The sequence below is a fragment of the Lichenostomus cassidix genome, chromosome W, assembly GCF_008360975.1.
Source record: "Lichenostomus cassidix isolate B80296 chromosome W, HeHo_3.0, whole genome shotgun sequence".
Taxonomy (NCBI): Eukaryota; Metazoa; Chordata; class Aves; order Passeriformes; family Meliphagidae; genus Lichenostomus; species Lichenostomus cassidix.
The window spans coordinates 23,351,193-23,364,976 of record NC_139510.1 but is presented as its reverse complement, the minus strand read 5'-3'; the positions used below and the strand labels follow the sequence as shown (position 1 = coordinate 23,364,976).

At 39.6% G+C, this 13,784-nt stretch overlaps 1 protein-coding gene across 2 annotated transcripts in view; it reads left to right on the top strand.

The window, feature by feature from the left end:
* LOC146425716 (zinc finger RNA-binding protein-like) overlaps window positions 1-13,784 on the top strand; it is a 53,127-nt gene that overhangs the window by 11,827 nt on the left and 27,516 nt on the right. For both annotated transcript variants that reach the window (XM_085041576.1, XM_085041577.1), the window contains exons 4-10: window positions 4,102-4,249; window positions 5,025-5,243; window positions 6,481-6,722; window positions 7,708-7,899; window positions 10,818-11,118; window positions 12,035-12,228; window positions 13,630-13,749. In XM_085041576.1, the coding sequence (XP_084897702.1) occupies window positions 4,102-4,249; window positions 5,025-5,243; window positions 6,481-6,722; window positions 7,708-7,899; window positions 10,818-11,118; window positions 12,035-12,228; window positions 13,630-13,749 (1,416 nt within the window). The remainder of the gene's footprint in view (window positions 1-4,101; window positions 4,250-5,024; window positions 5,244-6,480; window positions 6,723-7,707; window positions 7,900-10,817; window positions 11,119-12,034; window positions 12,229-13,629; window positions 13,750-13,784) is intronic.

Sequence of the window (13,784 nt, the reverse complement as noted above, 5' to 3'; positions counted from 1 at the left end):
AAAAGAGTCCCCTAAATTAAAGAAAAATACTACAAGAAAGACATTGAGGCACTGGAGCATGTCCAAAGAAGGGCAGCAAAGATGGTGAAGGGTCTGGAACATAAGTCTTCTGAGGAGTGGCTGAGGGAGATAGGGTTGTGTAGCCTGGAGAAGAAGAGGCTGAGGGGAGATCTTAATGCTCTGAAAGGAGGAAGGAGGTTGTAGTGAGGTGGGTCCTCAGCCTCATCTCACAGGTTACAAGTGACAGGACAAAAGGAAATATCCTCAAGTTGCACCAGGGGAGGTTTGGCTTACATATTAGGAAAAATTTCTTCACGGGAAGGGTTCTAAAGCATTGGAACAGACTGCCCAGGGAAGTGGTAGAGTCACCATTCCTGAAAGTGTTCAAAAATGTGGATATGGTTTAGTGGTGAACATGGTGGTGGTGCTAGGTTGACTGTTGGACCTGGTGATCTCAGAGGTCTTTTCTAACCATAATGATTCTATGATTTCATTCACCAGCACCCCCAAGTCCTTGGCAGGGCTGCTCTCAATTTCTTCATTCCCCACCCTGTATTGATACAAGAGATTGCCCAGACCCAGGTGCAGCACCTTGCACTTAGTCTTGTTGAACCTCATGAGTTTCCCATTGGCTCACTTGAGCTTGTCCAGGTCCTTCTGGATGGCATCCTGTCCTTCAGGAGTGTCAACTGCACTGCTCAGCTTAGTGTCATCTGCAAACTTGCTGAGGATGCACTCAATCCTTTCATCTATGTCATTGATGAAGACATTGAATAGCACTTGGTCCCAATATGAACCCCTGAGGGACACCACTTGTCACTGATGTCCATTGGGACACTGAACAGTCCACCCATCAAATCCTCTCTCCAATTTAGAAAGAAGGGTGTTGTGGGGGGACCATGTCAAAGGCTTTACAGAAGTCTAAATAAATGACATCTGTAGTCTTTCCCTTGTCCACTGATGGAATCACTCCATTGTAGAAGGCCACAAGGTTGGTCAGACAGGACTTGCCCTTGGTGAAACTGTGCTGATTGTTCTGAATCACCTCCTTGTCCTCCACGTGCCTTAGCAGAGCTTCTAGGAGGATCTGTTCCATGATCTTCCCAGGCACAGAGGTGAGGCTGACAGGTCAGTAGTTCCCAGGGTCCTCCTTTCTGCCCTTTTTAAAGATGGGTGCAATGTTTCCCTTTTTCCAGAGACCTGGGACTTCACCTGACTGCCATGACTTTTCAAATATGATGGAGAGTGGCTTGGCAATTACATCAGCCAATTCCCTCAGGACTCTGATTCATCTCATCGGGTCCTATAGACTTATGTATGTTCAGATTCCTCAGGTGGTTAGGAACCTGATCTTCTCTTACAGTGGGAGGGACTTTGCTCTCCCAGTCTGTCTTGCAGTCCATCCACTCGAGAAGTGTGGGAAGAGAGGTTGTCATTGAAGACTGAGTCAAAAAAGCTGTTGAGTACCTCAGCCTTTTCCTCATGATTATTGATAGTTTGTCAGTCTTGCTTATCAGGAGTGGTACATCTTCTTTGACCTTCCTTTTCTGGCTGACATACCCGTCATAGAAGTCCTTCCTGTTATCCTTTGCCTCCTTTGTCAAGTTCAGCTCCAGATGCACCTTGGCCTTCCACACATCATCCTGACACAACTGGTGTCCCTATATGCTTTCCAGGACACCTGTCCCTGATTCCACTGCCTGTGCATTCCCCTCTTGCCCTTTACTTTGACTCAGCCATGCTGGTCTCTTGCCTTCCTTGCCTGACTTCTTGTGCCTGGGGATCACAAGCTCTTTTGCTCAATGGAAGACTTCCTTAAAGATCTTCCAGCTCTGTTCTGCTCCTTGTCCCTGAGGGCAGTTTCTCAGGGGTTCCTATTGACTTGAACAGCTGAAAGCTTATTTTCCTAAAATTCTGGGTCTTGACTCTGCCTGACCCATATTCCTCAGGACTGCAAACTCCACGAGTGCATGATCACTTCAGCCCAGGCTGCCTCCAATCTTGATGACCCCCATTAGCTCACTTACATTGGTGACCATCAGGTCCAGTATTGCATCCCCTCTGGTAGTGCTGTCTATTACCTGGCTCAAGAAGTTATCCTCCATACATTCCAGGAGTCTCATGGATTGCCTACAGCTCCCTGTGCTACTTTCCCAGCAGATGTTGGGGTGGTTGAAGCCCCCCAGCAGGACGAGAGCCTGCGAGTGCGATGTCTCATGTAGCTGGAGCAAGAAGGCTTCATCAATAGGCTTCTCTTGATCGAGCAGCCTGTAATAAACACCAACCACAGGGTTCCCTTTTTTGGCTCACTCTCTATTTCTCACTCATAAGCTTTTAACCTTCTCATGGCTGTTCTTCAGAGACAGCTCTTCATAATCTATCCATTTCTTAACAAAGGGGGAAATCCCTCCACCCCTCTTTTTTTCTCTTTCCGTTCTGAACAGCCTGTAGCCATTGATAACCACACTCCAGTCATGGGATTTGTCCCACCAAGTTTCAGTAATGGCAATAAGGTTGTAGCTTTGTAGCAGCACGGAGACTTTCAACTCCTCCTGTTTGTTGCCCATGCTGTGTGCATTGGTGTAAAGGCATCTCAGCTGGACTGTCAGCCACGTCACCTTTTTTAGAGGAACACCCTTCCTTTGAGGTGTTTCCCTGGTGGCTTCTATTACCTCAGGAGCCCCTGGCTCATCTCTATAAGTCTTCAAGTGTGCCCCAGTGGGGCTAGCACATCTCAGAGTCACTGGCTGAGGGCCCTCACTACCATTTCATCCCTCTAATGTTGATGTGTTGTCCCACAACTTGTCAAGGGCAAGACTGACATTATCCCCCTCCCCCATCATGTTTAGTTTAAAGTTCTATATCAATGAGCGCTGCTAGCTCCTGAGCAAAGACCCTCTTCCCCTTTTGAGAAGGGTGAATCCCATCTGATTCCAGTATGCCTGGTGCCATGTAGGCCATCCCATTATACAAAAACCTGAAATTGTGGCAGTGACACCAGCAATGGAGCCATATATTAGACTGGTCTCATCTGTTTTTTCCAGTGTCTCTGCCTACAACTGAGAGGATAGAGGAGAAAATAACCTGTGCTCCAGATTCCCTTACCAGGTATCCCAAGGTCCTGAAGTCTCTTTTGATTGCCCTTAGACTATGTATTGCGATTTCATCACCACCCATGTGGAAGACCCATAATGGGTAGTAGTCTGAGGGCTGTACCAGGCTAGAGTACTTTCCTGGTCCTATCTTTAACCCGGGCCCCAGGGAGGCAGCACACTTCCCTAAGAAGAGGGTCCATCCAGCATATTGGACCCTCTGTTCACCTTAGAAGGCAACTGCCTACAGCTGCAACCTGTATTTTTCTCATGGAGATGGTCGTTATACAGGGAGTAGGCCTTTCTGACCCTGGCAACACCTCTGGTGTAGATAGACCTCCATCCTCATTATCCTTTGACTGGCCTTCTACATCTTTGTACCTATTGTACAGAGGTGCCTGGGAGAGTGAGGTGGGCAAGGAGGGGATTCACCTGCTGTCCCGAGTGAGGACTTGCTTCCATTCACCCCTTTTCTTTGAGCTACTGCCTTCTACCTGCCCGAAGGGAAAAATACCCCTTGATTTTGTTTTTTGTTTTTTGTTTTTGTTTTTTTTTTCTGGTGACTCTTCCTGTCTTAGGGAGGGCCAAGCATGGTTCCATGTTTGTAAACTTGTGAATATATTGTGGTTTGTGGAGATCTGTGGTAGTTTTTTCCTTCATATTTTACAGGAATGCAATCTGATATAGTCATTATGAAAAACTAGTGCGCAAGGAGTTGCTTTTTGGTAACAAAAATAATTTGGAAGGGAAAAAGTGATTTAATAGCATGAGATTAATTCCTATATTATGTCTGAAAAAGACCATTCAGGGTTGTCTTCAGGCCTGAAGTATCTGTAAACATAAATTTAATTTCTTTAATGCATATATTGGTATACAATGTATCTGTAACTATTTTTTTAATCTACTTAAGTAGAATAGAAGAAAAATCTTTGACTCTGCTAATGATTTTTATTACTCCAGATGTATACTCAAGGAGAAAATGGATGGGTTTTGTTTTTTGAATTTTTAGGATTCCTATTCTTATGTTCGATCTACTGCCCCAGCTGTAGCTTATGACAGCAAACAATACTATCAACAACCAACAGCAACTGCTGCAGCTGTGGCTGCTGCTGCTGCCCAGCCTCAACCTTCAGTGGCTGAGTCATACTACCAGACAGGTGGGTGGCATGATTCAAACTCCTGTCATTATATACAGTCTGTATACTATTTTAATAGCTTAAAAATATGTATTTGAATATTTCATATTATCAGATTTATTTATTGTTTTGACATGTAATCCTTGTCAATGTGTAGAAAAAACTTGATGCACCTAGAACTTGGAGATTATTGTGACATTGCCATAAGTAACTATCTTTGAGGTTTGGATTGTTATTAATACACTCAAAATGTACTTCTAGGCAAACATTTTTGCTGAAGTAGATTGAAAAAGTCAATGATGGGTTCAGATGCTACCTTGCTTAAAAAGACTTTTTTAATTCTTTAGTTAATATGTATAGTTCTTTAATTATTGGTATCATAAATGCTACAAAACATAAATCCTATTTACTTTTTTTTTACTATTATTAGAAATAACAGCAAAGTTTAGATGTACTTTGGTTTAGTGTGTACTCTAGTAAAACCATTGAAGGAGAAGGTTGTTTAAATACATGGCAGCACAGTTAAAAATACGTAAATAAATCTGAGGCTTGCTAGTGTGAGCTGTGATTTGATTAAACCATTGTGGGATATATGGTAGCTGAAGCATAATCATTACTGTAAAAAAACCAAACAAAACCCAACCAAAAAAAGGCAAAAACCAACCAAACTAAAACAAACCCACATGTTAATGTGTTTATTCCCTAGCATATCATTAAGTATCATTTAATATGGTTTGCATTTCATTCAACTAAAGCATATCAATGTTTGTACACTTCTATTTTCTATCCTAATTAGCTCCAAAAGCAGGATATAGCCAAGGGGCAACTCAGTATACCCAAGCCCAGCAAACACGACAAGTGACAGCTATAAAACCTGCAACTCCAAGTCCAGCAACAACAACATTTTCTATATATCCAGTATCCTCTACTGTGCAGCCAGTAGCAGCTGCAGCTACTGTTGTTCCATCCTATACTCAAAGTGCAACATACAGTACAACAGCGGTTACTTACTCTGGTAAGAATTTTGCATATTATATTGATGGGATCTTTGCATTTGTTACAAGAGAGGATTTAAATACTCAGCGTTTTAGCAGTTTGTGTTCAATTACACCATAGTCTACTGAGAAATATCAGCTAGTTAAATCATAATAATGGCAAAATATTTTTATGTATCTTTAAAAGAGGTTTGATGTTTGTATGTGCCTATTTTGTTACATGTGAGAATATACAAAGTGTTGGCGTTACTATGTGCAGAAGTGTTTTGTGACTTACTGTAAAGTTTGGAGAGAAAAGATGTGAGATAGAAAAAATAAGGAAACCCAAATGTAACCCAGGGAAATTTGGAGCATGCTGCCATTGAGCAGCAATTATAGAGACAAGGAGGAGCAGTCAAATATAAATCTTGTAAGTTTGGGTTGTCTTGACCCAAGATGGGAGGAGAATGGATGCTACAAAGAAAGACTTTCCTTCAAATATTAGAAATCCAAAAAATAGTTAAAGGTAAACAGATGTTAATTTTATGGCCAGATGGTAATCAACTGGCATATTATAACTACCTTGAATTATTTGTTTTGGTTTGTTTTCTGTTTAAAAAGGGATTGTAAGATTTCATTGAAACAGAGCTTGATCAGAGGATTAAAATAGTTGAACCAGTAGATGTATAAATTTTATGGGAAAACTGGCTCAAAAGGTATGAAAGTCCAGTTTCCTTGATTTATTAAACTTTGATATCAGAAATCAAGGAGTGTCTAGACAGAGTGTGCTGCAACCTGCTTGAAATAGAACGGCTAATGCTATTGCATTCTATCTTTTATCTTCTTTTATTTTTATTCCTTAGTCTACATAATATCTGTCCTTCTTTTCAGTTTGGAACTTGAACAGTAAATCTGGCTCTGTATGACTGCTTACTTCAAGTGACCTTTGATAAATCTTTTATTAAAGTTCTTGTTGCATCATACTCAGTCTTACCAGATGTACCAGGAAATTTCACGTATTCTTTAGGGATGCTTTGATATATCTAACAGAACAGCGTGTGTGCAAAGTTTTGTCTAAAATCAAATATACTCCTGATACAAATGGTATGCTATGTATTTGTGTACTATGAAACATCAAGAAAAATTCAGACTGCCTGACAAGATCTCAATAAATAATTTATATCCTACTCTATTATGCAATATGCTTGGAATTAGTGTATTATGCAATTGATACATGATGTACAGTGATGTAACATTTATTTTATTTTGATCTTTGAGGTACCTCTTATTCTGGCTATGAAGCTGCAGTATATTCAGCTGCATCATCCTATTACCAGCAGCAGCAGCAGAAACAGGCAGCGGCAGCAGCTGCTGCTGCTGCTGCAACAGCTGCTTGGACAGGGACCACCTTTACTAAAAAGGCACCATTCCAAAATAAGCAACTGAAACCAAAGCAACCTCCCAAACCACCCCAGATCCATTACTGTGATGTTTGCAAGATCAGCTGTGCTGGACCACAGGTACCAGTATTATGTAATATTCTGCTATATGCTTTTGTCATAATTTTTTTCAGCTAAAAAAATGGCCCCTTTAAGAATATTTGTTAATTTTTAAAGACCTGATTCTATACTTATACTAAAGGAATAATTAAATGAAAATGTGTGCTATGATAGAAAGAGGCCAAAGAAGACAAAAAGACTAATCCCCTTAGCTTGTACAGAGAAGCTTCAGCTGTGCTTTGGACTCCAGAAGTATTCTAAACTTTGAATTTTATCTGTTTTTTTAACATAGCAAACTTCTTAGAAAATACTTTTTTCAAAACTTTGTGAATGGTAATCCTGAAAATGCATTCATTTTATTCCAGCATCCCAGTTTAGTTTCACGGGGTACAAGCGCATAAAAAGTAGATATCGATTCATGAAGTGTGTGTGTGTGTTTGGCAAAACAGTTCTTACTCTTTAGGTAAATTTGTCATTATTTCCCACCCTGTCTGCTCCATAGATTGCCAGTGTTAGTATAGGAACAAATAGCAACTTCTGTATTTTATTTTCAGCGCAGCTTTATTTATGTGCTACCATTTTTTGAATTAATTTTTTTAGTTATCTGGATACATTTAATAACTGTGGTCTTGCAGTTTGAGGAAAATTCAAAATCAAGAATAATTCAATGCAATGTAGGAAAATGCAACTGAGACACAGTTTTCTGATATTATCAGGCTTTCAATGGTAATATATGTTGACCAGTACTTGATTGAGGAAGTGAGAAGGTAGAGGAGTAAAGACCATATTGTATTACCTAAAAGTGGAATCCTGGTGGTGAAGAAAATGTCTTGGTTTTGGAAGTGGCCTGCTTATGCCTTAGAGCATGTCATGGAAGAAATGTTCAGCGTAGGAAATATTTTTCATACAAAGCATGTGTTTTATGCTATGTTCTATATTACATGTATACACATGAATGATGAATGAGCAGTGCAAAACCAGCTGTGTGTACTTTTTATTTAAACAGACTTATAAAGAACACTTAGAAGGCCAGAAACATAAAAAGAAAGAAGCGGCATTAAAAGCTTCCCAGAACACCAATAACAACAGTACTTCTGCTCGTGGAACTCAGAATCAGTTGCGCTGTGAGCTTTGTGATGTGTCTTGTACAGGAGCAGATGCTTACGCTGCCCATATCCGTGGAGCCAAACATCAGAAAGTAAGAACTTTCCCCTGTCCTTATTATACAAGTCAGTCATATGTTTCTTCCCATAATTTTTCTCATCTTAGGAGAAAATATGCAGAAACAATATAATTAGAATTGTTTTGTTTAGAGACAGTTCTGCTTTTTGTTTCAAACTTTAAGCTCACTATTAGGAGGGCCTTGTTAGGAGAAAGAGGGAAAACATATTGCCACAGCATCAAGGAGAAAAGGATGTATTGGGAAAGGTATGTAAATTGTAGGAAGAAGGTGTAGAGTAAGATGGGGAAAAGTGTCAATGAGGACATGCAGTAGCACGCTTGTGCCCCCTAACACTTTTCAAGACTTCTCTTGACATTCTTATTTGGTGCTGTGAAGCTCTCTGTGCTTTGAAACACTGTAAACTGAGTCAGTGCCAAGGGATGGGATTATTATGTGTCACTTTTTGGTATTTCTTGCAAAGAAAATTGGCATATGGAAGCAAGGAACAATGTTCTATAGTAGATTTTACGAGTATGTTTGAAGAGTTTTGGTAAGCATGCTTTTCCTACTGTTTGTGTGCAGTTAGGTGAGCATTTTAGAATAAAGACTGCAAGCTGCACTGTGAACCCCTGTAACCTGTGTTCTAAATTTGGTCAAATGACAGTTAATGGAATAGTGCAGTGTAGAATGTGTGTTTAGATATTACAGATTTTCCTTAAAGTGATGGAATTATTATTATAAGTAACACAGTATTAATATTCCGTTTTTATAGCCCTTTGTATCTCAGAACACTGTACAAAGTGGCATCAGTAATAACATTCCTATTAAAATAAATAAATCTCATAGCAAATTTAAAATAATTTTCCAAATATTTTTTGTTAGTAGAAGAACAAAAATTATAATTTAGATAGACTTGCCTAGTGTTCATTCTTTCATTAATGAAATTGAGCCATTAAATTTTTCGGTTGTGCCCAGTAACTCCATAGGTATATGGAGTATGATAATATATTATCTTTGTATATTTGGATGTCCTTTTCTCTTCCTCATAGATAGTTGCTAACTAATGCTAAGTTAGGTTGTCATCAGTGTAAAAATGAAATCTCAAAGGACTCTTTCTTTGGTACACTGAAGAAACTTGTGCATTCTAGTAGGAAAAAAGTAATTTTGAAGAGTTGTTTGAACTTAAATTTTCAATATTATGTGACATTAATATGTCTGTATTCTGATGAGGAACATGCTTAAAATAAGAATAGAAAGCTAAGAAGTGTATGTATACACTTGTGTGCATAGCATATAATTATTTAGGGTGTAAAAGCCCTCTAAGGTCATTGACTCCAACTATTAAGCTAGTGCTGCCAAGTCCACCACTAAACCATGTCCCTAAGCACCACATCTACATGTCTTTCATGTCTTTTAAATCCCTCCAGGGATGGTGACTCAGCCACTTCCCTGGGCAACCTCTACCAATGGTTGACAACCCTTCCAGTGAAGAATTTTTTCCTAATATCCAATCTAAACCTCCCCCAGCACAACTTGAGGCCATTTCCTGTTGTCCTATTCCTTGCTACATGGGAGAAGAGACCAACACCCACCTGGCTACAGCCTCCTTTCAGGTAGTTGTAGAGAGTGATAAGGTCTCACCTGAGCCTCCTTTTCTTCAGGCTAAACAACCCCAGCTCCCTCAGCCACTTCTCATAGGTCTTGTGCTCTAGACCTTTCGCCATCTCCATTGCCCTTATTTGGATGCACTCCACCACCTCAATGTCTGTCTTGTTTTGAGGGGCTGAGAACTGAACACAGGATTCGAGGTGTGGCCTCACAAGTGCCAAGTACAAAGGGACAGTCACTTCCCTAGTCCTGCTGGCCACACTATTTCTGTTACAGGCCAGGATGTCATTGGCCTTCTTGGCCACCTAGGCACATGCTGGCTCATGTTCAGCTGGCTGCTGGCCAACACTTCTTGGTCCTTTTCCACTGGGCATCTTTCCACCTGCTCTTCCCCAAGCCTGTAGTGCTGTGTGGGGTTGTTGTGACCCAAGTGCAGGACCTGGTACTTCACCTTGTTGAACCTGATTGTGTACATGTATTAGCATTAAAGACATACCTAGCAGATTTGTATTTTTTTTACTGCTACTTTCAAACCCAGTCATTAGTTTTCATTTTGCATGTTTTGTTCTTATGGACTACATGCATCGCTTTTTCAGGTGATGGTCAGCTGTCACCAAAAAGAAGTATTATTCTATCTCAAGTGTGTTGTAAAAAGGCCTCTGCTTATTACTTCTAAGAATAAGCACATACCTCTTAACTTTCAAGGAGATAAAGACCTCTGAAATATGCCTTTTGCATCCTGCTTAACTCTTTCTGCAGATGTGCTTTAACAAAAAGAAAAGAAAGCCTTTGTCTAAGGAGTATCTTCAGTTTTGTTAGGTAACCTGGAAAGTCTTTCAGTATAAATATTCTTAAAATGTAGTGATGAAAAGAGACAGTGTTGAATCTGAATTAAATAACTTATTTACAATAATTATTTGGAACGAAAATAGTACAACATACTACAATTTTTGGAGGGAGAATAAAAAACAACCAGGCAACAAAACAGTCACATTGGAAACATTTTGCGCAAAGTGTTTCTTGAGTTTTACTGGCTTGTGAGTTTATTGACTTTCTGTTCTCATCTACACAGCTTTTGGAGTAAATGTCTGAATTTCTAGTGGAAATAAGCAACCTGAGATAACTATTAACTATTTCCTTGTTACAGATGATAAGAACTTTTGCATGTCCCTTTTTTTTTTCCCGAGAGATCACTTTTTGTAAAGAGGCAATAACTTTAAAAAAAAAAAAAAATCAACATCGCTGGTGATATTGATGTTTCTGTTAAAGCTTCAATAACCTATAACAAGTTCATTTTTTTATAGCTACCCCAGGGAGATAATATGAATTTCTTGTTATTTTTATAGGTAGTAAAGTTGCATACAAAACTTGGCAAACCTATTCCTTCAACTGAACCAAATGTGGTTACCCAAGCTGCTACTTCAACATCCACATCTGCTTCTAAACCAACTGCCTCTGCTTCGAATATAGCAACTAGCAGCAGTACTGTGAACTCCTCTGTTGCATCCTCTGCAGTGAAAATTCTTACTCCCACGGCAAATGCACCACTTAACACTGTGTCCAACAACAAAACATCTTCAACCGCTGCTAATATAGCTGTAAAGAAAATATCTCCACCAAAAATAAACTTTGTTGGCAAGTACAGAAGTCAGTCTTTATTTTGAAACCTAACCTATTCTATATTTTTTAAAGATTTTAGTGCAACAAATGTATTTAGTTAGCTTCTGCATGAGTAATTCTTTTTTGTTTAAGGAAATTATTACTGATGGGGAAAATAAGAATGCATATTAAAATTTTGCTTCACAGTTTATACTGTTTTCTGCCCTTTTGTCTTCACCTGACCTCTCTTGGAGGGTTCTCCCACCTTCAAATAAAGCCTCCCACCTTTGGTTTCTTATGTAGTAGCTGCTGGAGTATTGCAGATTATAGTCCAGTTGCTTCTAATTTCAGTTGATAGCTTGGCATGTTAAAACAGCCTGCAGTAGGTTGGCAGTTGGTAACTGGGAAACCGAAACGTTGTAACACTGGAAATTTAATAGTAGAAACTTTTGAAATAAGCATGACAGACATTTAGAGAGAGAAAGCAGTTGTTCAATAGTAAGATAACTTGCTCTCAAAGGAAAGACCTATGCAGTTGCAACACTGAAAGTATGTTACCTTTGTTAGTACCTCAAAACCTTTTAATGTTTGTACTTTCTTGGATCCATTTGCAAAAAGAAAACAAATCTGATGACCAAAAAAAAAAAAATTCAAATATATTTGCTGAGTTGTTCCCATTCAGTCCTATCTCTTGAAAAAGCATGAAAATGAATGATGACAATTACAACTATATAAAGCAAAAGATTTCTTGCTAAAATAAAGAACTAGGTGTTTAAATATGTTTTTGTTAAGCTTTAAAAAAAAAAAAACTTTAATAGTATTTAAAAATGTTTGGTTTAACTACTTTTAAGACTGATAGTGCTTTGACCAGAATATTGATACTTGCAAATAAAGTCTTCAGTTTGCACATCATGTGTAATTCTCATTTTATGAAAGTTAGAGATTTAACTTTTTTGATTTGTAGGTGGTAATAAACTTCAGACAACAGGAAATAAACTGGAAGAAATGAAATCAGCTGAAAGTGTTAAAGCAACAACTGCTGCTACAGTACAAACACAGGAAGTAAAACCAGACACAGCAGCTGAACCAGTGACACCTCTGACTCTTGCTGCCTTGCAAAGTGATGTCCAGCCAGTGGGCCATGACTATGTGGAGGAGGTATTGATATGAAAACATAGATTATTTTTTAACTATTATATGGAGAGAGGTTCCAGTCCCTTCATCATCTTTGTGGCCTTTCATTGGACTCTCTCCAGTATGTCCATGTCTCTCACTGGGGAGCCCAGAACTGGACACAAGACTCCAGGTATGACCTCACCAGTGCTGAGTTAGAGAGGAAGCTCTGTCAACCTGCTAGCAATACTTTGTCGAATGCAGCCAAGGATGCCATTTGCCTTCTTTGCAGCAAGGGCACATAATTGGCTCAAGTTCAACTTAGTGTTCACCAGGACCCCCACAGCCTTTTCTGTCAAGCTGCTTTCCAGCTTGGTAGCCCCCAGCATATATTGGTACATGAGGCTGTTCCTCCCCAGATGCAGGACTTTGTTCTTCCCCCTGTTGAACTTCACAAGGTTCCTGTCAGCCAGTTTCTCCAGCCTGGTGAGATCTCTCTGGATGGCAGCTTACCCCTCTGGCATATCAGCCACTGCATTCAGTTTTGTGTCATCAGCAAATTTGTTGAGGGTGCACTCTGCCCAATCATCCAGATCATTAATGAATATGTTAACCAGAACTGGACCCAACATTGAGCCCTGGGGTACACTGCTAGCTACTGGCCTCCAACTAAATTTCATTCTACTGATCACCACCCTCTGGGCCTTGCCATTCAGCCAGTTTTTGATTCACCTCACTGTATGCTTATCCAGCCCTTACATCAACAGTTAGTCTATGATGATGTTGTGGTGAGACTGTGTCAAAGGCCTTACTGAAGTCCAGGTAGACAACATCAACTGCTCTTCCCTCATCTACCAGGCCAGTCACTTCATTGCAGAAGTTTATCAAGTTGATCAAGCATGACTTTCCCTTGGTGAAGCCATGCTGACTACTGATGATGATTTTCTTGTCCTTAATGTGCCTCGAACTGGTGTCCAGAATTAGGTGCTCCATCACCTTCCCAGGGACTGAGGTGAGGCTGACTGGCCTGTAATTCCCTGGGTCCTTCTTGAAGATAAGAGTGACAAGGCACTGAACCTGCAAAGGCTTGTGCATATGTTTACATTTTTGTATGGTGCATGTTTCTTTTGACCTCAGTGGGGCATTCTTCATGTTGGTGGCATGAGATATGTGGATGAAATCTGATGTAAATTTTTCATAGTTTATAATTATTCAACTCATTATATTTGGGCTCAAGTTTAAAGCTGTGGAAGAACTTTGTTCATTACAAAACACAATGGCGTGTCTGTCAGAATTGAAAGTTCTATTTTGCCTTTTTTCAGTTCCTGTGTGAAGTTTTAAGCATGTTTTGAGATGGGTAGACATTATCCAGTGTCACTGAATTAGATTAATTTTTAAATCAGCTTTTGTTAAAAAAAAAATAGTGTTATAACTTTTATTTTCCAGGTAAGAAATGATGAAGGAAAGGTGATCCGCTTTCACTGTAAACTTTGTGAATGCAGTTTTAATGATCCTAATGCCAAGGAGATGCACTTAAAAGGGAGGCGGCACAGACTTCAGTATAAGGTTGGTAAAAATGCTAATACTTTTATCTGAAAATC